This window comes from Megascapheus bottae, chromosome 2, assembly GCF_031878675.1.
Source record: "Megascapheus bottae isolate mThoBot1 chromosome 2, mThoBot2.hap1, whole genome shotgun sequence".
NCBI classification, from domain to species: domain Eukaryota; kingdom Metazoa; phylum Chordata; class Mammalia; order Rodentia; family Geomyidae; genus Megascapheus; species Megascapheus bottae.
Window position 1 is genome coordinate 91,859,885 of NC_143510.1, and position 27,001 is coordinate 91,886,885.

Here is a 27,001-nt window from a genome sequence, read left to right on the forward strand (position 1 = left end):
CTTGTGGTCTCCCCAATCCAAATGGTATAGGTTTGTAGATAGTGGAGAGATGGCCGAATCCTTCCCATACCGAACCAAAGCCCTCTTTGCTTTCGAGGAGATTGATGGTGTTGACTTGTGCTTCTTTGGCATGCATGTTCAAGAGTACGGCTCTGACTGTCCTCCGCCCAACCAAAGGTAAGACTGTCCAGCTTCTAATACAGCAGGGGACCGGGAATTAAATCGTAACAGATAAGAAGGTATAGAGTCTTGGGAAAGTGGTGACTGGTACAGAGTACAGCCAGTATGGCAAGTGTTAACAAAACAATGAAAGCATCTGGAGGGTAGAGTTGTGTTCGTAGCCACATAATCAGTTCGATAACTTCTTTTCTCTTTGTTTGATATAGGAGAGTATATATATCTTACCTCGATAGTGTTCATTTCTTCCGTCCTAAATGCTTGAGGACTGCAGTGTATCATGAAATTCTTATTGGATATTTAGAATATGTCAAGAAATTAGGGTAAGTATGTTTCTCGTGTTGGTTATAGTTGTACAAAGAGATTACAATTCCATAGGGTCAGGTTATGAGCACAGACTTTTTCATCCGCATTATCCTCTTCCATTATTTTCCCCAGTATTCTCCCTACCATTTCCGCCCCTCCAGTTTAAGTTTTTTACACTTAGGAAGATACTGTTGATGGTAGGAGTTCTAGCAATTATCCAAAGGTTTGGTGACACAAAGATTGCTTGTCAAATGTAGACCAAAAACAAAGGTGAGCTGGACTCTGTGGCTCACGCCTATAAGCCTACCTACTTAGGAGGCTGAGATCTGAGGATCATGGCCCAGACCCCGCCCAGGCAATTAATCACTAGAAAATGGGAAATGGTGCTGTGAATCAGGGAGAGGGCAGTAGCCTTGAGCTGTACAGTTCAGGGACAATACCCAGGCCCAGGTCCAGAGTTTAAGCCTCATGACCCATCAGTAGTAGAGTGCTTGTCAAGCATGCACAAAGCGCCCTGGGTTTGATTCCCCAGAACCACATACACAGAAAATGCTGGAAGTGATACGGTGACTCAGGTGGCAGAGCATTAGCCTTAAGCAAAATGTGTCCAAGGACAGTTCCCAGGCCTGGAGTTCAAGCCACAGGATTAGCTAAATATACAAAGGTTGATGCTTTTAATCCTAGGTATTGAAGCTGAGGAGATTACCAGATTGAAGCCAGCCCAGGCAGGAAAGCCAGAAGTAGAACTGTGGCTCAGGTGGTAGAGCGTAAGCCTTGAGCAAAAGAAGCTCAGAGACAGTGCATATGTCCTGATTTCAAGCCCAGTGGAACAGCATGCCCTCTCCCCCCAAAAAAAAAAAAGTGCAAATTTTTTATGCAAAGCTGTCATCAACTCTGTGAATGAAATCCACAATATTCCTCGTGGATTTCAAAAAGTAGGCAGTATAAGATAAATTTAATGTTTTATTTCAAAAGGTAGTTCTGCTCTTTTTTTTTTTTTTTTTTTTTTTTGCCAGTCCTGGGCTTGGGCTCAGGGCCTGAGCACTGTCCCTGGATTTTCTCAAGGCCTAGGGTTCTACCACTTGAGCCACAGAACCACTTCTGGCTTTTTGCTACGTATGTGGTACCGAGGAATCGAACCCGGGTCTTCGTGCATGCTAGGCAAGCACTCTACCACTAGGCCAAACTCCCGGCCCCTAACATTTTTTTTTCTTTAATTACTACTACACAAGGCCTGGGAATTGTCCCTGAAATTTTTGAGAAGTTCAAGGATTAAGCCCAGTTCACTTCTAGCTTCTTGATAATAGTCTCATAGACTTTTCTGCCTCAGCTGGCTCCAAACTTCAGTCCTCAGATCTCGTAAGTTAGGATTACAGACATGAACCACTGGTGCTCGGCTCTGTTCTAAGAACAGAATTGTAGACTTCATAGTTTTATTGAACTGGGCCCTGCATTCACTGTACCACTCAAGCCATGCCCATACCTGTATATTATCATGAGAGACACGGTGGGTTTTTGTAATGGTTTCACTTTGTGCTTTAATTTAAGAGTGTTCTACGTGAGTGAATTAGTGTACCTGTAGAGTAAAAGTCGGGACCACTATGGGCAACATAGCGAGACCATTGAAAGATAGACAGGTAACATTCTGTCTACAACACTCTGTTTACTCGATGCGCCTTTTCCTTATATTGTTAAGATACACAACAGGTCACATTTGGGCCTGTCCACCGAGTGAGGGTGATGACTACATCTTCCACTGTCACCCCCCCCGACCAGAAGATACCCAAGCCCAAGCGCCTGCAGGAGTGGTACAAAAAGATGCTTGACAAAGCTGTATCAGAGCGTATTGTCCACGACTACAAGGTCAGTTAGAACGTAGACATGTAGTATTTTTGCCACCCTGTTTCCTGTCATTTCACTTTTACTAGGTCTTTTGTTTGCTCTACCTCTTTCGTGTAATTTTATATAATAGTAACTTATACGTAAAGAATTGGAAAATAAAAAGTTGGTCGGGATAGGTTGTGTAAGTCAAGAAATGTACTGTGACCAATCTAAAATTCATGCTTGAAAGAAGCTCAAAGACTGCATCTATGCCCTTGCACTGGCAGAAAAATAATAAAATCTATGCTTAGTAGCTATGTTACTATCTTATGATATAATTCAGGAAAAACTGCTTGGGACGATTTCCCCAGCAGCTCAAAAGATCCACTGTTCAAAGCCAGCCTGGGCACTGAAGAATGAGTGATTCTTATCTCCGATTAACCACTAGAAAACCAGAAGTGATGCTGTGGCTCAAGGGTAGGGTGGTAGCCTTGAGCTGAAGAGGGACAGCACCCAGGCCCAGAGTTCAAGATCCCCATGACCGACTCCCTCTCACCCCCCCCCCCCCCGCCAAAATCCTCTTTTCAGTTCACATTATTTACAGTTAAAACTTAGTGGTTCCCAGGATGTCCTTTCTTATTTCTAGTCACCCTGACAAAGAATGGGGAATACGGAAGCATGAATGCTTATTCTTCTACCTTTCCATTGACCCTGGAAGAATAATTTAGAGGGTAGATAATAGTCCTCTCATCAGGAGTAGGGAAAAGAAACAAAAGTACCTTCCTGGCATCTGGTATAGATACAAAATCTCTGCCTGCTTTAAGTACAAAGGGGTTTCAATTTAACATTTCAGGAAGTATAATGTATCTTTATCAAAAGTTATACCCTTCCTCTCTCCAAGCCCCAACCATCCTCTTTATTTTTTTTTTTCTTCTTGAACTCTTTCACAGGATATTTTAAAACAAGCTACTGAAGATAGATTAACAAGTGCCAAGGAATTGCCATACTTCGAGGGTGATTTCTGGCCCAATGTCCTGGAAGAGAGTATCAAGGAACTGGAACAGGAAGAAGAAGAAAGAAAGAGGGAAGAGAACACCAGCAATGAAAGCACTGACGTAAGGCAGTGATTCCTACGTTATCAGAAATGAGCTTAAATTTTCCATTGATGTGAGCAGGAAATGTTGGCTTAAGACTTGATTGAAGGGGGGTGGGGGGGAGGGAAATGGGTACCAAGACATGTGAAAGGGTATCAATGTATGTGAATTAATGCACCTTCTATCTGGCAAATATCATGTAACCCTTTTACTAATTACAATAAAAAAAAAAGACTTGATTTAAGCCAGGCCTGCCTAGCTAGTTGGCTGAGATTTAGAGGATTCTAGTTTTGAAGACATACAAGACTCCCGTCTTACATGCTCCTGTCATGCTATCTACATGGGAGGCAGTTCCAGGCCATCCTGATTAGAAAAGCCCTAGGACTCCAGTAAAAGACAGTATCTTACAAACAGTATAGCAGGCACTAGTGGTTCATTCTTGTAATCCTAGTTACTGGGGGGGAGGGGGAGGAATCTGAGTATTGCTGGTTTAAAGTGGTAGAGTGAGAACCTGAGCACAAAAGTACAAGAATAGTAGACAGATACATTCCCTCCTTAATAAAAACTCATTTTCTTGTCTCCTTTATATTGGCCTACAGGTGACAAAGGGAGACAGCAAAAATGCTAAAAAGAAGAATAACAAGAAAACAAGCAAAAATAAAAGCAGCCTGAGTAGAGGCAACAAGAAGAAACCTGGCATGCCCAATGTGTCGAATGACCTGTCTCAGAAACTGTATGCCACCATGGAGAAACATAAAGAGGTAAGAGGCAAGCTGCCAAGATAGAAGTACCGGCAGAGGGGAAAGGAGTGGGCAGGAGCTAGGCCTAGTGGTAGAGTTCTTGCCTAGCATGCACTGAAACTCCAGGTTCAATTCATCAGTACCATATATATAAAGCCAGAGGTGGTTGTTTGGCTCAAGTGGTCGAGTTCTAGCCTTGAGAAACTTCAAGGCCAGTGGTTCAGGCCCTGAGGTCAAGCTCCAGGACTGGCGCACACACAAAGCTGGGTTCTGCCCAACTCCATTACCCTCCTTTGGTAGACCGTGAGCCATTTGGTGGGGAAAAGCAATGAATAAGAAAAGATGATGCTTTGGGTGGATTGTGTTTATGTGCTGAAAAATAGATATTGTTGAATTGTTTCTTATTTAAAAATATAAGAAAGGATACATGGTGGCTAATATCTGTAAATCCTATTCAGATGGTTGAGATCCCAGGACCACAGTTCACAGCTAGCCTGGGCAGCAGGAAAGTTTATGAGACTCTTTAATTCCAGAAAGCGAGAGTGACCTGTGGCTCTGGCGGTAGAGTACCAGCACAGAAACTCCAAGGCTCCAAGTCCAAGCCAAGGATGAGAAGAGTTTGTTAGCCTTGTTTATAATCCTTAAGGGGGACGTTTTGCTAACCTCCTTAGAACTCTATTGACAATTTCGATCTGTAATTGCCATTTGGGGAAAAAAATATATAAAAATGATGACTTAGGGCCGGGAGTTTGGCCTAGTGGTGGAGTGCTTGCCTACCGTTCATGAAGGCCCTGGTTCGAATCCTCAGTACCACATACATAGAAAAATAAACAAGAGTGGTACTGTGGCTCAAGCAGTAGAGCTCTAGCCTTGAGAAAGTCCAAGGACAATTTTCAGGCCTTGAGCCCAATCCCAGGACTGGCCAAAAAAAAAAAAAAAAAAAAAAGATGACTTAAACTTAGTTTTTCAGAAAGTAAACTACAAAGTAGAAAAAAAGTGAAGGAAGGAGCTTTCCCAGTCCCAGTGCCAGTGTCTCCGGCCTGTGATCCTCACTACTCTGGAGACTAAAATCTAAGGATTGTGTTTGGAAGCCAGCCTGAGCACAGAAGTCCACGAAGCTTCTGCTCAAAGTGGTAGAGCACTATTTATGAACAAGAGAGCTCAAAGACTTTACCCAGGCCATGAGTTCAAGCCTCACAATCTACCCTTCCCCCCCAAAAAAATATTCACATATAAACAAAAATAAATTTTTAAGGCAAAAAGGAGGGTAAGGAACAAATTTCAAAAGCTTTTACATATATGGATGTTACATGCAGACTTAAAACTGAATTTAGTTGTTACTTTGTTCTCTTTGTTGTAAGTACTTAACCATTTCACTCTATGATAAGATAATAACTACCAGATTTGACAAGTAACATGTAGGTCTTTTTGTTTGTTGGTACTAGTAATGGGGCTTGAAGCCTGTTTGTGAGCTTTTTTTGCGCAAGACTAGCACTCAACCAAACTTGAACCATGGCTCCGCCTTTCACTTTTTTTTTTTTTTTTTTTTGCCATTCCTGGCTCAGGGCCTGAGTACTACCACTGGAGGCACAGCACCACTTTCAACTTTTTTCTATATATGTGGTACCAAGGAATTGAACCTGGGTCTTAGTGCATGCTAGGCAAGCACTCTCCCCTACCACTAGGCCAAACTCTTGGCCCCAAATTTCAACATTTTATTACCTAATTATTTAGCTCTTTAGAATAATATTTAGTGTCACTGTTGGACTTAAACTGTGGACATATTCCTGGGCTCTATTGAGTTTTAGGGACTAAATATGGAGGCTGTGAAAATGGCTTAGTGTTAGAATGGTTGCCTAGTGTAGATGAAATCTGGGTTCTATTAGCCAGTACTGTGTAAGCAGAGTAAGCCAAAAGTGATGCCGTGGCTAAAGTGGTAGGGTACTAACCTTAAGCAAAAAGCCAGGGAAGCTTAGGGACAGACCCTGAGCTCAAGCTCCAAGACTCCCCCTCCCCCCTAAAAAAAATCTATCTCTCTGCTGTAACAGGGTAACAAAAGTAACAAAATATGCCTGTCATTCATATCTTTTTGCAAGTGCTTATAGTACTTCTACTAGTTTCTGTACTTGAATAAAGAAGTTTTCCTGTTTCAGAAAGAAGTACTAGGGAAATTGTTCCTTTGCTTTTTTTCTTTATTTTAAAACCATTGGATTACCATTTACTATACAGTCCAAGAAGGAAAACTTTGTAGAACTGTCCTACAGTTTTATACTGAAAATACATTAACCCCATGGCACCATTTAATGCTCCAAACAAGGTCCATGTGTGAGTCATGTTGCCTTCCATTTCAAACAGATTTTCAAATCTCCTGGCACCTGTAATCCTAGCAACTCAAGAGGCTGAGAATTGCTGTTCAAAGCCAGCCCCGTCCTCAAAGTCCAGGAGACTCCAGTTTCCCACCAGAAATCCAGAAGTTTAAAGTGATGAAGCGCTAGCCTAGAGCTTGATGAGCTCGGGAAGAGCGCCCAGAACCGACCCAAAAAATGTACCTCAGATTGGCCCAATCAGTGCCTTATGCCTAGACCAGACCTTAAAGTAGACTGCCTCAAGGAAGAATATGCTAGACCTGAACTCATTTTTTGTAGTCAGTACTAGATTTGAACTCTGTGCCTCATTCTTACTAGGCAAGAGGTCTACCACTTATACTCAGCTTTCCACCCCCCACCCCCATTTTGTGGTTATTTTTTTGACTGAACATTGTGGTTGCCATTGACCAGCTTTACAGGCCTCCTGCACATTGTACCTGGCTGACACAATTTTTTCTTTCTGTGCCAGTACTGAGACTCGACCTCAGGGCCTGAGCACTGTTGGTGAGCTTTTTTTGCTCAAGACTAGCACTCTACCACTTGAGCCACAGTACCACCTCTGGCATTTTCTGTTTATGTGGTACTGGGGAATGGAATCCAGGGCTTCGTGCATCCTAGGCAAGCACCCTACCACCAAGCCACATTCCCAGTCCTAACGCAGTCCTTACTTGGAAGGAAATACTGGATAAAAGGGTAAAAAGATGTGATTATACTTACATAAATGAAAGCAAGGTTAGGTGAAGCAGAGGAGAAAAGGGAAATGTGGTTGCATACAAACTACTTTCTGCAGCACGGCACATTCAAGCATCAGAATGAGCTTGCTTGTTTGACAGGTCTTCTTTGTGATCCGCCTTATTGCTGGTCCTGCGGCCAACTCACTGCCTCCCATTGTTGATCCTGACCCTCTCATCCCCTGTGATCTGATGGATGGTCGAGATGCATTCCTCACCCTCGCAAGGGACAAGCATCTGGAGTTCTCTTCGTTGAGAAGAGCCCAGTGGTCTACCATGTGCATGCTGGTGGAGCTGCACACACAGAGCCAGGACCGCTTTGTCTACACCTGCAATGAGTGCAAGCACCACGTGGAGACACGGTGGCACTGCACTGTCTGTGAGGTAGGCACAGGGTCTGGGGAAGTGGCGGGATGGTGCACTGAGGGGTGATGAAGATGCTTGCTGATGAAGCTAGTTTTGTTCCATTTAAACCTTGGCTAACCTGCACCTCCCTCATTTTGTTCCCTCAGGATTATGATTTGTGTATTACCTGCTATAACACTAAAAATCATGACCACAAAATGGAGAAACTAGGCCTTGGCTTAGATGACGAGAGTAACAACCAGCAGGCCGCAGCCACTCAGAGCCCAGGGGACTCCCGCCGCCTGAGCATTCAGCGCTGCATCCAGTCCCTGGTTCATGCCTGTCAGTGCCGCAATGCTAACTGCTCCCTGCCGTCCTGCCAGAAGATGAAGCGAGTTGTACAGCATACCAAAGGCTGCAAACGGAAGACCAATGGTGGGTGCCCCATCTGTAAGCAGCTCATTGCCCTCTGTTGCTACCATGCCAAGCACTGCCAGGAGAACAAGTGTCCCGTTCCATTCTGCCTCAACATCAAGCAGAAACTTCGGCAGCAGCAGCTACAGCATAGGCTCCAGCAGGCTCAGATGCTCCGCCGGAGGATGGCCAGCATGCAGAGGACGGGTGTGGCGGGGCAGCAGCAGGGCCTGCCTTCCCCAACACCTGCCACTCCAACCACACCCACTGGCCAGCAGCCTGCCACCCCACAAACACCCCAGCCCCAGCCGCCTGCTCAGCCACAGCCCACCCCTCCCAGCAGCATGCCACCCTACCTGCCCAGGACTCAAGCTGCTGGCCCTGTGTCCCAGGGCAAGGCAGCAGGCCAGGTGACCCCTCCCACTCCTCCTCAGACCGCTCAGCCACCCCTTCCAGGACCCCCACCTGCAGCAGTAGAAATGGCAATGCAGATTCAGAGGGCAGCCGAGACGCAGCGTCAGATGGCCCACGTGCAGATTTTTCAACGGCCAATCCAGCATCAGATGCCCCAGATGACACCCATGGCCTCCATGGGCATGAACCCACCTCCCATGGCCAGAGGTCCCGGGGGGCATCTGGACCCCGCGATGGCACCCACAGCAATGCAGCAGCAGCCACCTTGGGTTCAAGGAGGATTGCCTCAACCCCAGCAACTTCAGTCTGGGATGCCAAGGCCTGCCATGATGTCAGTGGCTCAGCATGGTCAGCCCTTAAACATGGCTCCACAGCCAGGACTGGGCCAAGTGGGCGTGAGCCCACTGAAACCCGGCACTGTGTCTCAACAAGCCTTACAGAACCTCTTGCGGACTCTCAGGTCTCCCAGCTCTCCCCTCCAGCAGCAACAGGTGCTTAGTATCCTGCACGCCAACCCCCAGCTGTTGGCTGCATTCATCAAACAGCGGGCTGCCAAGTACGCCAACTCGAACCCACAGCCTCTTCCTGGGCAGCCTGGCATGCCGCAGGGACAGCCAGGTATGCAGCCACCTACAATGCCAGGTCAGCAGGGCGTCCACTCCAACCCAGCCTTGCAAAGTATGAATCCCATGCAGGCAGGTGTCCAGAGGGCTGGCTTGCCCCCACAGCAGCCCCAGCCACAGCTGCAGGCACCCATGGGAGGCCTGAGTCCCCAAGCACAGCAAATGAACATGAACCACAACACCATGCCCCCGCAGTTCCGAGACATCTTGAGGCGACAGCAAATGATGCAGCAACAGGGAGCAGGGCCAGGCATCGGCCCGGGCATGGCCAACCACAACCAGTTCCAGCAACCTCAAGGGGTAGGCTATCCCCCCCAGCAGCAGCAGCAGCAGCAGCGGATGCAGCATCACATGCAACAGATGCAACAGGGGAATATGGGACAGATGGGACAGCTCCCGCAGGGCTTGGGAGCAGAGGCCGGTGCCAGTCTTCAGGCCTATCAGCAGCGACTCCTTCAACAACAGATGGGATCCCCTGCTCAGCCCAACCCAATGAGCCCCCAACCGCATATGCTTCCTAATCAGGCCCAGTCCCCACATCTTCAAGGCCAACAGATTCCTAATTCTCTCTCCAATCAAGTTCGATCTCCCCAGCCTGTCCCTTCTCCACGGCCACAATCCCAGCCCCCTCACTCCAGCCCATCTCCAAGGATGCAGCCTCAGCCTTCTCCACACCATGTTTCCCCACAGACCAGCTCCCCACATCCAGGACTGGTCGCTGCCCAGGCCGCCAACCCCATGGAACAAGGGCATTTTGCCAGTCCGGACCAGAATTCAATGCTTTCTCAGCTTGCTAACAATCCAGGCATGGCAAACCTCCATGGTGCAAGCGCCACGGACCTGGGACTCAGCACCGATAACTCAGACTTGAATTCGAACCTCTCACAGAGTACACTAGACATACACTAGAGACACCTTGTAGTATTTTGGGAGCAAAAAAATTATTTTCTCTTAACAAGACTTTTTGTACTGAAAACAATTTTTTTGAATCTTTCTTAGCCTAAAAGACAATTTTCCTTGGAACACATAAGAACTGTGCAGTAGTGTTTGTGGTTTGAAGCAAACATGCAAGATGAACCTGAGGGATACTAGAATACAAAGAATATATTTTTGTTATGGCTGGTTACCCCCAGTCTTCTTTTCCCTGTGTGTGTGGTTCCAGTGTGCACTGGGAGGCGGCTGAGGCCTGAAGCCACCGTATGCTCCTGCCTTGCACCTCCAATAGGTTTTATTATTTTTTTTAAATTAATGAAAATATGTAATATTAATAGTTATTATTTACTGGTGCAGATGGTTGACATTTTCCCCTATTTTCCTCACTTTATGGAAGAGTTTAAAAAAAAAAAAAACATTTCTAAAACCAGAGGACAAAAAGGGTTAATGTTACTTTAAAATTACATTCTATATATATATATATATAAATAAATATATATAAATATATATTAAAATACCAATTTTTTTCTCTGGGTGCAAAGACGTTCATTCTTTTTAAAATGTTTAAAAAAAAAAAACTCCCTTTCCTCCCCTCAAGTCAACTTTTGTGCTCCAGAAATTTTTCTATTCCGTCAGTCTGAGCGTAAAACTTCAAGTATTAAAATAATTTGTACATGTAGAAAGAAAAATGACTTTTTCAGAATATACAGGGGCAGCTGCCAAATTGATGTATTATATATATTGTGGTTTTTGTTTCTTGAAAGAATTTTTTTCGTTATTTTTACATCTAACAGGAAAAATAATTAAAAAAGAGGGTAAGAAACGATTCCAGTGGGATGATTTTAACATGGAAAATATCCCCGGGGGTTTCTTCTTTGCTTGCTTTCTTCCTCTTTACCCTCCCCTCCCACATACACAAACATACATCTGCACACATACATACACACACACAGAAAACACTTTCTGTAAAACTTGAAAATAGAAAGCAAAAACCCTCAACTGTTGTAAATCATGGAATTAAAGTTGATTACTTATAAATATGAACTTTGGATCACTGTATAGACTGTTAAATTTGATTTCTTATTACCTATTGTTAAATAAACTGTGTGAGACAGACATCCTGACTTTGTGTTACTTCTTTGGAGAGCATCTTTTTTTTTTTTTCTTTTTTTTTTTGCCAGTCGGTATGGGGCTTGAACTCAGGCCTGGGCACTGTCCTAGGACACTTTTGCTCAAGGCTAGTAGTCTGCTACTTGAGCCACAGCACCACTTCCTGCTTTTTTCTAAGTATATGATACCAGGAAATTGAACCTAGGGCTAGGCAAACACTGGCTAGTGTTACTGGCCAGTTGCCTAGTATGTGCAAGACCCTGAGTTCAATTCCCAATGCATGTAAACAAAAACACCTGTTTACTGCTCAGAAGAAAATGGAAGCTGCTTACTGCTTTTTTTTTTTTTAACTTCATATATAAGGAGTTTCTAAATGTTGAGTTTGTTCAAAGTTCAAGAGGAAAACAGTATTACAACCGGAAGTGGCTCTGTCTTGGAGAGGACTAGCCTTGAGCTCGAGGAGAGTGCCCTGGCCTAGAGTTCAAGTACCACAATGGACAGAGAAGGGTGGTGGGGAGTATGCCTTGATAAAGAACTTTGTATAATCTAATGGGCAGCTAAGTTCTAGTCATCTTACAGTGGTGACAATGGATGATCTGAAAGGACAGGGGAATCGGGTTGAGAGGTGAAAGCGAACACTACACTCAGATTAGTTGCAGTGTAAGTTTAGTAATAAGCAAGTTTGGCTTTCAACTGAACATTACGTTGGCTAGGAAGAAGCTAAAGTTTGAACTACTAACCAAGCTGTTTGGGGCTCAAATGGCAAGGCTTGTTCTTATAAGACTTTACATAAATGGTACATGATGGGGGATAGGTGTTTTGTTTTGCTGATTTCTAGGGCTTGAACTCTGCGGCGCTTGGAGACTCATGCCTCTCATGCCTTTGGTCTCAAGGCATAAAAGCAATTTTTGAGGTGAAATAAATGTATACAATCCCAGCCCCAGAAAACACATTGTTTCCACTGGCCTCCCTACAGCTTTCCAACAAAGAGAACTACCTCCTGCCACAAACTTAATACAAACCAGCCAGCTTCAACCCTCAACCCCAGCTAATAAAAAGAAATGCTGGGCTGGGAATGTGTCTTAGTGGTAGAGTGCTTGCCTAGCATGCATGAAGCCCTGGGTTCATCTCTCAGTACCATATAAACAAAAAGCTAGAAGTGCCACTGTGGCTCCAGTAGTAGAGTGCTAGCCTTGAGCAAAAGAAGCTCAGGTATGGTGCCCCATACTATCAAAAAAAAAAACACAAAAAAAAAAACTGCCAGGCCCTGGTGGCTCACACCTGTAATTCTAGATACTTAGGAGGCTGAGATCTTAGCATGGTGGTTCAAAGCCAGCTAGGGCAGGAACGTTCATGCAATTCTTACCTCCACCACCAAAAAAAAAAAGTGGGATTGGAGCTATGACTCCCTTGAACACCACCCTCCCCCCCCCCAAAAAAAAAATCCCAGGGACAGCACCTAGAGTTCAAGCCTGGAACCAGCAAAAAAAAAAAAAAAAAAAAAAAAAAAAATAGTAAGCTTGTATAAGAGAAATGTGCTAAGTAAGTGACAACGAACGAAAGAGACTATGAAGAAACTTAGCACAGGAGCATTGGGAAAGTTTCTGGAGATGACTAGGTGCAAGAAAGACTTTAGGGAACAGATGGATGGGAGAAGGTAAGTTCAAACTGCAGTGCAATATAAAGAACCCTCATTATAACAGTCCTGGGTTTGAACAGTGTCTAGGAGGAGAATCCATAACTCAGTGCAATCATCCCAAGCAGCTAACTTGACCCTAGCCCTCTCTAGGAAGATGGAGAGCATAGAGAAGACTGATCTCTAACCACAAAACAGTGCTGTGAGGAACAAGATTTGGGGGCTCAGCACCAATGACTCATACCTGTAATCAAACTACTCCAGAGGATGGGGTGTGAAGCTCCTAGTTCAAAGCCTACCTGATCAAGAAAGTTGATGAGACTTCTGGCTCCGATTTACCACCAGAAAATTGGAAGTGGAGCTACGGCTCAAAGTGGTAGAGTGTGTTAGCCTTGAACAAAAGAGTTCGGTGACAGTTCCTTAGCCCTGAGTTCAAGCCCTACCCCTCCCCCCCCAAAAAAAAAACAAAACAGGCTGGAGGTATGTCTCACTGGGAGGGCATCTGTCTAATAAGCACAAGACCCTGAACTTGAACCTCAACACTGAAGGAAAAAAAAAAAAGACTTCTTTGATCACTTTGATCATTGATCATTTTTCTCTGTTTACTCTTGTTACTTTGCAACAAACACTCCTAGTCTTTGTGCATATCCCCTTCATCCTATCCTTATTACTTTGGGGCTTGAAGGAGGTTTTCGGTTTTTGTTTGTTTCAGTGCTTGGGATATATGTAAGTCCAGATTCTTGGCTTTTCAAGATCCAATCTGGCAAATAAAAGGCAAAAAGAAAGCTCAGGCACTCACCGCCAAGTTAATCCTTGAGTTCCAGTGACTCCTTCCAGGGAGCTGCTTCTTTCCCTCTGGTCAATCATGTTGCTTTAATATATAGTCTCCATAGGTGCAGTGTCGAAGGCTTGGAGTTGTACTTAGCAAGGTAAACAGGAAAAGTATGTTAGCTCCAGCTTCTCAAAAACAGAAATCTAGTGATTTCTTAAAACAATATTTAAAATATTGTTTTAGATTCTAAATATTTAGAATGATGTGCTGGTTATTCTTAACCTATAGATAACTGCTTTCAGTCTATTGAAAGTATATTCCTAAGCCAGGCGTGGTGGCTCACGCCTATTATCCTGGCTACTCGGGAGGCTGAGATCTGAGGATCGTGGTTCAAAGCCAGCCCAGGCACTAAAAAGTCTGTGAAACTCTTATGTCCAACTAGCCACCAGAAACCTGGAAGTAGCACTGTGGCTCAAGGGGTAGGGTGGTAGGTAGCCTTGAGCTGAAGAGCTCAGGGACAATGCCCAGGCAGAACTCAAGTCCCACAATAAAAAAGAAAGAAAAAAAGAAGGTATACTCCTAAATCGAGTACTGGTGGCCTGTAATCTTAACTCTTCTGTTCATTAGGCTGAGATCTGAGGATCACAGTTTGAAGCCATTGTGGGTAGGGAAGTCCATGAGACTTTTATCTCCAATTAACCACCAAAAACCCGGAAGTGGAGCTGTGGCTCCACTTAGTAACAAGGCCCTGAGTTCAAGTGCTGGCACTAGCTGGCATACACACAAAGAACATATTCCTTTCCCAAGTAACATCCTTAAAAAAAGGAAATACTTAGGGCCAGGAGTTTGGACTAGTGGTAGAGTGCTTGCCCAGCATGCATGAAGACCCGAGATTGATTCCTTGGTACCACAAACATAGAAAAGCCAGAAGTGGGGCTGTGACTCAAGTGACAGAGCACTAGCCTTGAGGAAAAAGTCCAGGGACAGTGCTCAAAAGCCCTGAATTTAAGCCCCAGGACTGGCCAAAAAAAAAAAAAAAAGGAATACTTTGGAATGTAACAAAATATATAACAAACATATTTACTAAAAACTATATAAAATATTTGTGAGAGAAAAGAGAAAGGCCTATGGGAATGTAGAAATAAAAGGCAGGCTCCAGTGGTCCAACCTGCAATACTACTTACTCAGGAGGCTGAGATCTATGAGGATCACAGCTCAAAGCCAGCTTTGGCAGGAAAGTCCATGAGACTTTTTTGTTATTGTTGAGGTGCTTGAACTCAGACCTGGGCACTGTCCCTGAGCTATCACTTTACCACTTGAGCCACATTGGCACTTCTGGCTTTTTCTGTTTATAGGGAACTGAGGAGTCAAACCCAGGGCTTCACGTATACTCTACCACTAAGCCACATTCCCATCCTCCCATGAGACTCTTATCTCCCAATTAATCACAGAACAGGCCAGAAGTGGCTACATGGTAATACACTAGCCTTGAGCAATGAAGCTCAGGGACAGAGCCCAGGCCCTAAGTTCAAGCCCCAAGACCAACAAAAAAAGCAAGCAAGCAAGCGAGCAAGCAAGAAAGAAAAGTTATTCTGCAAAGAGCTCCAGAGAACCCCAATGTTCTGAAAATTAACTACTTTCCTTTCAAGCCCTGGATAGTGGAAGTGTAAGATACCCTCTAGAAGGGACAGTGGGGGTTCTGAATAGTATGGCCCTAATACATTCTGTAGATTGTCAATTCTAGGAAAACCCTATGAAAGAGTCACAGAAAGGTGAGCATGGAATTGGAGGTGCAGCTCAAGTGGTAGAGTGCCAACCTTGAGCAGAAACAGAACATGAGCAACTACACGACTTGTAAGCAGGGAAGGGAAGGAAAACTGAGAGAGAGAGAGGGAAGTGGTAACAGTGTCTAAAAAGAACTCTTTGCCTTGTTTATGTAACTGTAACCCCTCTGTATATCACCTTTATAATAAAAATTAAATAAAGGCTGGCACCAGTGGCTCACACCTTCTACTCAGAAAGCTCATGCAGAAAAGTCCCCCTGATGGGCCGGGAGTTTGGCCTAGTGGTTAAAGTGCTTGCCTAGCATGCATGAAGACCCGGGTTCGATTCCTCGGTACCACATACATAGAAAAAAGCCAGAAGTGGTGCTGAGGCTCAAGTGGTAGAGCTCTAGCCTTGAGAAAGTCCAAGGACAGTGTTCAGGCCCTGAGCTCAAAAAGAAAAGTCCCCCTGAGACCCTTCCCTCCATACATTACTTTAAAAAGCTAGATGGAGTGCTGAGGCTCAAGTGGTAGAACTCGAGCCTCGAGCACACACAGAGGATCAGGGACAGCACTCAGGCCCTGAGTTCAAGCCCCAGGACTGGCAAAAAATGAAGATAAATGAACAAGAGCCAGGAGCATGGCCTAGTGCTAGAGTACTTGCCTAGCATGCATGAAGATATGGGTTCAATTCCTCAGTCCCACATACAAAGAAAAAGCCAAGGGGCTGGGAGTTTGGCCTAGTGGTAGAGTGCTTGCCTAGCATGCACAAAGACCGGGGTTCGATTCCTCAGTACCACACATACCTAGAAAAAAGCTGGAAGTGGTGTTGTGGCACAGGTGGTAGGGCTCTAGCCTTGATAAAGTTCAAGGACAGTGCTCAGGTCCAGAGTTCAAGCTCCACAACTGGTCAAAAGAAAAAAAAAAGCCAAAAGTGGTGCTATGGCTCAAATGGTAGAGCACTAGCCTTGAGAAAACCAAGGACAGTGCTGAGGCCCTGAGTTCAAGCGCCAGGAGGACTGCACAAAAACAAAACAAAACAAAAACAGGTTTGATTTCTCAGGAATACACACATAGAAAAAGCTGGAAGTGGTCTACAGACCTACACCCTGCACGTCCCTGATCTTGACTGCTCTCAGAAGGTAAGCAGGATCGGGCCTGGTTAGTGCTTGGGAGAAAAATTCGGAAGTGGTGCTGTGGCTAAAGTGGTAGAGCACTAGCTTTGAGAAAGTCCAAGGACTGTGTTCAGGCCCTGAGCATAAAGGCCTAGATTTGATTCCTCGGTACCAGATGCTCAGGAAAAAGCCAGAAGTGGTGCTGTAGCTCAAGTGGTAGAGCTCTAGCCTTGAGAAAGCCCAAGGACAGTGGTCAGGTTCTGAGTTCATGCACCAGGACTGGCAAAAAAAAGAAAATCAGAAAGGAAAAAGGATGAGATCTGACGATTATGGTTTAAAACCAACCCAGGCAGGAAAGTCCAGGAAAGTCTTTTTTATTTTGCCAGTCCAGGGGCTTGAACTCAGGGCCTGAGCATTATCCTTGGGCTTTTCTCAAGGCTAGTGTTCTATCACTTGAGCCACAGCACCACTTCCAGCTTTTCTAAGAATGTGGTACTGAGGAATCAAACCTGGGTATCGTGCATGCTAGGCAAGCACTCTACCACTAGGCAAAACCCCTGGCCCCTGTGAGACTCTTTATCTTCAATTATTCACTCAAAAAAATGGAATGGAGCTGGGCTTGGAGGCTCACGCTTGTAATCTTAGCTACACAGGAGACTGAGATCTGAGCATCAGGGTTCAAAGCCAGGCTGGGCACTAAAGTCCATGAGACTCTTATCTCCAATTAATCACTAAAAAATGGGAAGTGCTGCTGTGGCTCAAGGGGTAGAGCAGTAGCCTTGAGCTGAAAAGTTCAGGAACAACACCCAGGCCCAGAGTTCAAGTCCCATGACCCACAAAAAAAAAAAAAAAGAAAAATCCAGGGGCTGGTGGCTCATGCCTCTAATCCTAGCTACTCAAGGGACTAAGGTCTGATGATTGGGTTTGAAGCCAGCAGAAAAAGTCAATGAAATTCTTTTTTTTTTTTTTTTTGCCAGTCCTGGGCTTGAGCTCAGGGCCTGAGCACTGTCCTTGGACTTTTCTCAAGGCTAGAGCTCTACCACTTGAGCCTCAGCACCACTTCCAGCTTTTTTTTCTATATGTGGTAACGAGGAATCGAACCCGGGTCTTCATGCATGCTAGGCAAGCACTTTAACCACTAGGCCAAACTCCTAGCCCGTCAGTGAAATTCTTATTTCCAATTAACCACCAGAAAACAAGTGGTAGCCAGGCACCAGTAGTTCACACCTGTAATTCTAGCCATTCAGGCTGAGATCTGAGGATAGCGGTTGGAAGCCAGCCTGAAGCAGAAAGTCAGTGAGGGGACCAGGAGTTTGTCCTAGTGGTAGAGTGCTTGCCTAACATACACAAAGACCTGGGTTCAATTCCTCAGTATCACATACAAAGAAAAAGCCAGAAGTGGTGATATGGTTCAAGTGGTAGAGCTCTAGCTTTGAAAAGCCCAAGGACAGTGCTCAGACTCTGAGCCTGAGTTCAATCATAGGTACTGGCAAAAAAAAAAAGGAAAAAAAAAAAGTCAGTGAGACTCCTAACTCCAATAAACTACTCAGAAAAAGCTGTAATTTGCACCGAGGCTCAAGGGATAAAGCACTAGAGTCTTGAGTGTAAAGACAATGCCCAGGCTCTGAGTTCAAGCCTTATGACTGGCCCCTCCCCCCTCAAGAACCAGTTCAAGGCTTCAGACTCAGGTTCCATTCTCTACAAACTCTATGTTTACCTGGCCGTTTAGCCTATGTTCTAGCTCCTCCTCTGCTTTCCTCGCTTTCCAAGGAGGCACAGGCCCTCCAAACTGCTATGGTCTTAGGGGCTTGGAATGTGACTCAGTTGTGAAGTGCTTGCTGGGCATGCATGAAGCCCTGGGTTGGACTCCTCAGTACCAGATGCACACAAAAGGCCACAAATAGCACTGTGGCTCAGAGTGGTAATGTGCTGGCCTTGAGCAGAAGATGCTTAAGTACAGTGCCCAGGCCCTGAATCCTACTGAGAGGAGTGTCCCCCATCTCAGCTAGATATTTCCTAGCTAGAATCCACATTTTCCCTCCCCACGCTACTCCAGCAAGTGGCGAAGAGGTCAATGCCAGGCCTTGGGCTTCCATGTCATTGTCATGTTTCCTAAATAGTCAGCTCAAAGACAGTCTCTACAGAAAGTTAGAGCAGGTTCCACATCTACATTGACAGTTACCCAACTTTTCTTTTGGTTGTGGTGCTACAGATTGAACTCAGGGCTCATGTTCACTGTTATTATGATATGCATAGTGTGTGTGCGTGTGTGTGTGTGTGTGTGTGTGTGTGTGCTCAAAATGTGTGTGCTGGTTCGGGGCTTGAACTCAGGACCTCACTTGGCTCTTTTGCTCAAGGCTGGTGATCTACCACTTGAGTCACAGCTTCACTTCCAACTTTTTGCTGACTAATTGGAGATAAAAGTCTCACAAACCTGGCCAGGAGTGTGGCCTAGTGGAGTCTTTGCCTAGATCCCTAAAGCCCTGGGCCAGGGGTTTAGCTTAGTGGTAGAGTGCTCACCCAGGATGCAAGAAGACCCAGATTCAATTCCTCGGTACCACATACATAGACAAAACTAGAAGTGGTGCTGTAGCTCAAGTAGTAGAGTGCTAGCCTTGAGGGAAAAGCCCAAGGACAGTGTTCAGGCCCTAAGTTCAAGCCCCAGGACTGGCCAAAAAAAAAATTCCCCCATAACAGAAAAACACAGGAAGGGGTAACAATGTTCAAAAAGTAATGTACCCCTATGGCATGGTGGCTCACATCTATAAGCACTCAGGGGCTGAGATCTGAGGACTGTGGTCAAAGCCAGGTTGGACACTAAAGTCTGTGAGACTCTTAAATCCAACTAACCACTAGAAAACTGGAAGTGGTGCTGTGGCACAAGAGGTAGGGCAGTGGGGAGTGTGGGGGGGAGGGTAATGGGTACCAAGACATGTGAAAGGGTATCAATGTATGTGAATTAATGCACCTTCTATCTGGCAAATATCATGTAACCCTTTTACTAATTACAATAAAAAAAAAAAACATTTGCAAATCAAAAAAAAAAAAAAAAAGAGGTAGGGCAGTAGCCTTGAGCTGAAGAGCTCAGGGACAATACCCAGGCCCAGGCCCGGATCTAAACTCCATGACTGACAAAAATAAATAAATAAACAAAACCACCACCACCAATAACAACAAAACGAATTCATATCACATACACAGAAAAGCCGGAAGCGGTGCTGTAACTCAAGTGGTAGAGAGCTAGCCATGAGAAAGCCCAAGGACATTGCGTAGGCCCTTAGTTCAAGCCCCAGCACAGGCCAAAAAGAGTTACAAACCGGGCGTGGTGGCTCACGCCTGTAATCCTAGCTACTCGGGAGGCTGAGACCTGAGGATCAAGGTTCAAAGCCAGCCCAGGCACAAAAGAATCTGAGACTCTTATTTCTAATTCCAAGAAAACAGGAAGTGAGGCTTGGCTCAAGGGTAGAGGGGTAGCCTTGAGCTGAACAGCTCAGGTACAGCCCCCAGGCGGAGCTCAAGCTGCATGACTCACAAAAAAAAATTAAAAAAAGAGTCATAAACCTTTCTGTCTGGACTGATTCAACCTCAGTTCAACCTCATGAGTAGTTAGGATTAGCAACTATGATTTGGATTTTAACTGTCACCAAAATGATCATATGTTAAGGCCTAGTCACTAGCTGGAAGCAGTACTGTGAGATGGTGGGACCTTTAAGAGTTAGTGCCTTGTGGAAGGAAGATAGAGGCGCCCCATGGGGGCAAGGTATGCAGGGGTATGCAGGTTCCTTCACTGCTTTGCCACCATGTACTGCCCTGGTGCTAAAAGAAAACACTATGCATAGAAAGCATGTCCTCCCACTTGCCAGCCCCCCCCCCCCAAAGTGATATAATTCACATGCCAGAAGGGCTGGAAAACCATGCCTTCTACTCTACCAGCAAGACAGTACAGCTATCACACACACGCACACACACACACACACACACTCTCACTCTCTGCCTCTCTCTCTCTCTCCCCTCCTCCCCCCAGTCTCTATAGTAGAGACCAGCCAAGGAATGTTCTGGCCCTTGATGTTTGGTGACACTCATTCTTCAACTAACTCATATTGCTGGGATGCCTGGCTTTCCCCACAATGGTTTAAAGGATAAGTTAGAGACCTGGAGACACAGGGAGCCTGCCCTAGGGAGAGTGTATAACTTCTAAATTCATCCACAGGCATAGTTCCCACCAGTCCCTGGTCCCTCATTGGCTGTGTAGGTCCCCTACGAACTGACAGTAAATGCTCAACAGCGCTGAGCTGGATTGTTGGCCTACAGAAACCAGACCAGATCTGCATTAAGGTGTAAGTAGCCCTTGTAGGAGCCTACTTAGAAGTCATCTGGACTTGCCTTGTTTTGCCCTTCCCTTTCCTCTCCTCTCCTTTCTCTTTGCCTTCTCCCTTTTTTTTTTTTTTTTTTTTTTTTTGGCCAGACCTGGGCTTGAACTAGGACTTGAGCAATCCTTGGAATCGAAACTGGGTCTTTGTGCATGCTAGGCAAGCACACTACCACTAAGCCAAATTCTTGGCCGTTCCTTGGACACTTTTTCTTCAAGGCTAGCGCTCTGCCACCTGAGCAACAGAGCCACTTCCAGCTATTTCTGTGTATGTGATCCTGAGGAATCAAACCCAGGGCTTCCTGCATGCTAGGTGAGCACTCTACCACTAGGCTACCCTCCCACTCCCACGTTCCTTTTTTCTTTTTTCTTTTTTTTTTTTTTTTTGCCAGTCCTGGGTTTGAGCTCAGGGCCTGAGCACTGTCCTTGGACTTTCTCAAGGCTTGAGCTCTACCACTTGAGCCTCAGCACCACTTCCGGCTTTTTTCTTTTTTTTGGAAAGAATGAGAGCATTTAATGAACATCCAGTGTGGCTTCTTCAAGCCACCAAAACACAGGCACCTCCAACACCCTTAATCTTCTATGCCAAACTCCCAGCCCATCCTTTTTTCTTTTCCCTAAGTTCTTTCTTCATTCCCTCAGTTAAAAAATACTTGAAATTGGGGCTGGGAATGTGGCTTAGTGGTAGAGTGATTGCCTAGCATGCATCAAGCCCTGAATTCAATTCCTTATTACCACATAAACAGAAAAAGTCAGAAGTGGCACTGTGGCTCAAGTGGTAGGATGACAGCATTGGGCAAAAGCAGCTCAGGAATAGTGCCTAGGCCCTGAATTCAAGCCCAAGAAAGTGCATTAAGAACATTTTAGGACTAACAGAAGAAAATAATCTCTACTCATTTTTTGTGTGTCTGAGTGTGTACAGGACCTCAAACTTGAACTCAGGGCATTGGTGGCTAGTTCCCTGAGCTATTTTATTTGCTTAAGCTTTGGTGGTTAATTAATGATAAGAGTCTCACATACTTGCTGGGCACTGGTGGCTCACGCTGTCATCCTAGCTACTCAGGAGGGTGAGATCTGAGGATCGAGGTTCCAAGCTACCTGGTCAAGAAAGTCAGTGGGACTCTCCTCTCCAGTGAACCCCCAGAAGGCCAGAAGAAGTGGTAGAGAGCTAGTCTCCATCACAACATCTCATGCCAGGGCTCAAGCCCTGAGTTTAAGACCCAGAAGAGGTGCAGGCAAGCACGGACACACACACACACACACACACACATGTACACTCATGTGTGCGTGCATGCGCATGTGTACACACACACACACACACACACACACACAATTTTTTTATGGAGTTTCCTGTCTGGACTTTTTTTTTCCCCAATCCTGGAGCTTGAACTCAGGGCTTAAGCATTATCCTTGGTCTTTTTCCTCAAGGCTAGTGCTCTGCCACTTGAACCACAGCACCACTCCTGGCTTTTTTAGATATGTGGTACCAAGGAATCGAACCCAGGTCTTCGTGCATGCTAGGCAAAGCACTCTACGACCAGGTCCAACCAGCCCCTAGACTGGTTTTGAACTCTAATCCTCAGATTCTCAGCCTGTTGTGTAACTAGGATTACAGGTGTGAGCCACCTGAGCTCAGCTCTGCTCATTCTTCCTCAAGTGGTACCTTGTCAGGAATTTTTGTATTCCAGTGTTAATAATAAAACCTAGGGCTTCAAGCATACTAGGCAATCTATCTCATTTTTTTTGGTTATCCCAGGCATGAACTCAGGACCTGAGTAAGCACTGCCCTTGGGCTTTCTCAAGGCTAGAGCTCTACCACTTGAGTCACAATACTACTTCTGGCTTTTTCTATGTATTTGATACCGAAGAATTGAATCAGTCTTCGTGCATGCTAGGCAAGCACTCTACCACTAGGCCAAATTCCTGGTCCCCATTTTGGTTTTTATAGGTCTATGCGTGTACGTGTACGTGTGCGTGTGCGTGTGTGCGTGTGTGTGTGTGCTCTCAAATGTATGGGTTTGAACTAAGGTCCTGGATACCATCCTTGAACTTTGTTGCTCTAGACTAGCACTCTACCATGTGAGCCACAGCTCTGCTTCTGGCTTTTTGACAGTTAATTGGAGATTAGTCTCACTCATTTAACTGCCCGTGCTGGTTTCAGATCCAATATTCAGATCTCAATCTGAGTAGCTAGGATTACAAGCATGAGCCACCAGTGCCCTGCTGAGATCTGATTGCAGTTCAAAATGGGCATGTGATAGGTCCTTGTGAATTAGCATCCAGAAAGGACATCACCAAATTAACTGCCATTATTCTATAAATAAACTATGTTTTTTTACTGACACTTTAAAATCCCTACTTACTTTTCATGTTCCTTCCAATAATTTACTAGGAAGCAGACCTGTCAATAGAAAGGACAAAAATTATTTACCATCAATACTCTCACATGTCCATTAGAAAATCTAAAAGATTCAGTTGGAGCTTTCAGAATTCAGTCAACCTCATCTAACTACCTCTCAGTTGTAACTCCACCAAATAAGTTACTCACAGTTGGTCCAGCCCCAAACAGTGAAGAAACAGAAAAACCCCACAAAAACACCAACAAACAAGAAACCCCTGCTGTGGTGTCATGGTGACGGTGTGCCTGGGATATGATTGGGTGGTTGCCAGGGGGCAGTAGACTCCTGAAGTTACTGTCTTCAACCAGGAGCCTTGGGCGCATCTGCCACCACAGGGTGTTTGAAGCTGGGCGCTTTCTGCTCCTTCCAGACTTGTTTAACAGGAAGGCCCCGACCCTACTCCCTGGTCTCTGGTAAGCCTCTCTAGGATCAACCTTCCCAGCTCCCTCGAGGCGGCGATGGTGGGGAGACGCCACGGGAAGTGGTGAGGCAGGGCTTCCGCAGCCTTCCTGGCGGTCGCGGGTCCAGCCATGTCGTGGAGGAGAGGCCCGTGTGCCTCCCACATCAAACCGTCTTGCCCAGGTCCCAACAGCCCACGGGGGCCAAGGGCTATTCGGTTATCTCCACCTGTCAGACTCGGCCCCGCGTCCAGGCCGGCTTCCAGCACCCTCCCCTGCGGCCAGCGCGGGGGAGGAGCGGGGGGAGAAGCCCCCGGTTCGCGGCCCGGCGCGGGGTGGGCGCCGGCGCCCTCGGGGACCTGCCGGCCAGGGGCTGGGGAACGGCAGTTACCCTGCCAGCCCGGCCACCCCGCCCCGCTGCCCCTCGTCTCCACCCGCACTGCGGTGCAGCCCGGGCCGAGGTAACTTCCAGGGTTCGCCGGGGCGGGCGCGGGGCTCATTGTCCCCACGGCGCGGCCCCGCCCCCCGGCGTGACGGAACAAAGGCGGGGGCCGCCCCCGCCCGGGCCCCCCGCCCCGCCTCCGCTGTCCTTCGGGGCTTCCGCCGGCTCCCGTCCCCCGCGGCGTCCGCGGAGTCCGCCCGAGCAGGCTGAGCCCCGCCGTCGGCTGCCCGGGCGATCCCGCGCCGCCCTCCGGTCCGCTCCCGCCGCGTTCGCCCGCCTCAGGGCCACCTCGGCTCGGCGAGCGCGCGGCGGCGCGCGGCGGGGGGCGGGGCCGGCGGGGCGGGGCCCGGGGCGGGGCCGGCGGCGGTTGGCGCTCTGGGGAGCGCGCCCGCACGGGCTCGCGTCCGCCCCGCCCGCGGCCCGGGAGTTAGGCGGGGTGCGGGGGCCCCGGAGGCCCACGGAGCGCCTCGGGCGGCGGCTCCCGGACTCCCGGGGGTGCTGAGCGCCACTTCCCGTGGCCCGCCATCCTGCGCCACTGGGGTGGGCTTGGGGCCGGGACGCGCCGTGGACAGGGTAGATCTGCTTTTTCTTTTAGACTGCGTGTGCGTGTGCGAGCGTGTGTGCGAGCGTGTGTGTGAGCGTGTGTGTGAGCGTGTGTGTGAGCGTGTGTGTGAGCGTGTGTGTGAGCGTGTGTGCAGGGTTTTTTCTTTCTTGATTCCCCCCCACACACACACAGCCCGCGTGCACGCCTGGGCTGGAATCCGGGCCTTGCACTGTCCAGCCAGGCGCTCCACCCCGGAGCCCATCCTCGGCCTGTCTCCTTGCCTTTGGATCCGATGGGGATGGCAGCCCCACTCAGGTTGGCACGCGGCGAATTAACTGAGTAACTCTGGCCTTTCCTAACTCTAACCTAAACTTGGATCCCTCTAAAACTCACTGGAGAAGGCCAGATGGAAATGTGTATTAGGAAACACAGCCTGACAAGCTAATGCATGATCTTAACTATTCATATTTATTTTATTATTTTTTTTTGCCAGTCCTGGGGCTTGAACTCAGGGCCTGGGCACTGTCCTTGGGCTTTCTCAAGGCTAGTCCTCTACTACTTAAGCCACAGCACCACTTTCAGCTTTTTCTATACGTGTGGTATGTAGGAATGGAATCCAGGGCTTTGTGGATACTAGGCTAGCACTTTACCACTACGCCAAACTCCCGACCCCAACAGTTCATATTTCTGAAAAGGCTGGTAAGAACTGATCATGTACTCAGGGGCAGAACACCTGTCTGGCATACTCTAGAGCTTGGAAGAGAGGGGAAAGGGTGAGAGGAGGAAGGGAAAGAAGAACATGAAGAGGAGAGAGGAAGAGCAAAGCACCCAGGGTCTGCGGCTTAAACCTGTAATCCTAGCTAATCAGGAGGCTGACAGGTGAAGATCTGAGGATTGCAGTCCAAAGCCAGAATAGGGAAGGGAAGGCCTTGAGTGTCTTATCTCCAATTAACCAGCAAAAAAACGAAGTGGAGGTGAGGCTCACCTGGTAGAGCCCTAGCTTCCATGGCAAAAGTTCTGGGACAAGTGGCCAGGCCCCATGGTCAAACCCAGTATGGGCGGGCACACATAGGCAGGCAGGCACAGACACACCTGAAAAAGCCAGGAGGAGAGCTGTAGCTCAAGTGAAAGAGCACCAGCGTTGAACAAAAACAGCTACAGAAGGAAGAGGAATGGCTTGCAAAGAAGAGAGTATTGGCCAGAGAAGTAGAAGGAAAACCAAGAGTGGCTCAAGAAAGGAGAGTAGTTCAAGAGTAGAGTCATCAGTATCAGTTATGGCAACAATACCTCAGAGAAGAGGCAAGGCCTGCCCTTAGAGCTGTATGTAAAATTGACCAATGTTTTTGGAAGGAGGGAAGTGAAGGAGAAGGCTGGAGAGGCAGACAGGGTGGCAGTGAGTATAGACAAGTCATTGAGGTTGGAAGGGGGATGTGGTGTTACACAATGGTAGAGTTAGAGGTGAGTGCAAAAGAATGTATGTGAGATGCAGTTTCATGTTTAGATTACTTTTGAGAATGATGCAGTAGAAAGCAGCAGTTCAGCTAGGTGCCAGAGGGTCACACCTGTAATCCTACTTAGGAGACTGAGATCTGAGAATCTTGGTTCAAACCCAGCCAGGAAGGAAAGTTCCTGAGACTCTTCTGTTCAATTAAACACCAAAAGACTGGAAGTGGAGGTGTGGCTCAGGACTAGAACATTTAACTCAGTGATGACACCAGCTCCTGAGTTCAGGTCCCAGGATTGGCACCAACTCCACCCCCCCACCCAAAAAAAAAAAAGAGGATCCATGACTCAGGGAGGAAAGGAGCAGAAGAGAGGAGACAGAGGTCGGTGTAGAGAAACAACTCAAACCACTAAAAATAGCAATTTATAGCCTGAGATCAGGAGCTACAGAGCAGAAGGAACTACCACCTGGTTCTAGTAGCCACTGTTGCTTAGCAACCCATATTTAATAAGCTGCCTCAACTGAATTCCTGAGAACCATTTCAACTGGACCTAACAACTCTTATTCTGATATCTGGTACTTTCCAACTATGAAACTGGAAAGTTCAGATTTCTACTCTGGTGTTTTTACATATATGCTGAGATATGAAAATCACAAGGCAGATTTCTGAATTCCCCTTTAATCTTTTTTTTTTTGGTGGTCCTGGGGCTTGAACTAGGCCTGGGCACTGTCCCTGACCTTTTCAGCTCAAGGTGACCATCCTACCTCTGGGCCTGGGTGTTGTCCCTGAGCTCTTCAGCTCGAGGCTACCGTCCTACCCTTGAGCCAAGCCCCACTTTCCTTTTCTAGAGGTTAATTGGAAATGTCAGAGTCTTGGGTCCTTTTGTGCCTGGGCTGGCTTTGAACCTTAATCCTCAGATTTCAGCCTCTTGAGTAGCTAGGATTACAGGCATGAGCTACTGCGCCTGGATTGAATTCACATTAAATCTTCATGAAGTAATGTGAAATTTGAGCTTCACTTGCTTTGATTTTTGCACTAACAGGT

The 27,001-nt window shown here is 46.7% G+C and overlaps 1 protein-coding gene and 1 long non-coding RNA gene across 2 annotated transcripts in view; one reads left to right on the forward strand and one right to left on the reverse strand.

Moving 5' to 3' along the window:
- Positions 1-11,082, forward strand: part of Ep300 (EP300 lysine acetyltransferase) — a 72,239-nt gene extending 61,157 nt beyond the window's left edge. The window contains 8 exon segments of the mRNA XM_090328794.1: positions 31-177; positions 387-500; positions 2,180-2,246; positions 2,248-2,346; positions 3,255-3,419; positions 3,998-4,159; positions 7,338-7,619; positions 7,748-11,082. Of these exon segments, the coding sequence (XP_090184920.1) occupies positions 31-177; positions 387-500; positions 2,180-2,246; positions 2,248-2,346; positions 3,255-3,419; positions 3,998-4,159; positions 7,338-7,619; positions 7,748-9,940 (3,229 nt within the window). The 3' untranslated portion in view covers positions 9,941-11,082.
- On the reverse strand, positions 107-23,494 carry LOC150067602 (uncharacterized). The gene is made up of 3 exons (XR_016534633.1): positions 23,093-23,494; positions 13,510-13,630; positions 107-194 (listed from the first exon to the last, which is right to left on the reverse strand). It is a non-coding gene; the product is annotated as an uncharacterized LOC150067602 (long non-coding RNA).
- Positions 23,495-27,001: the final 3,507 nt, after the last annotated feature.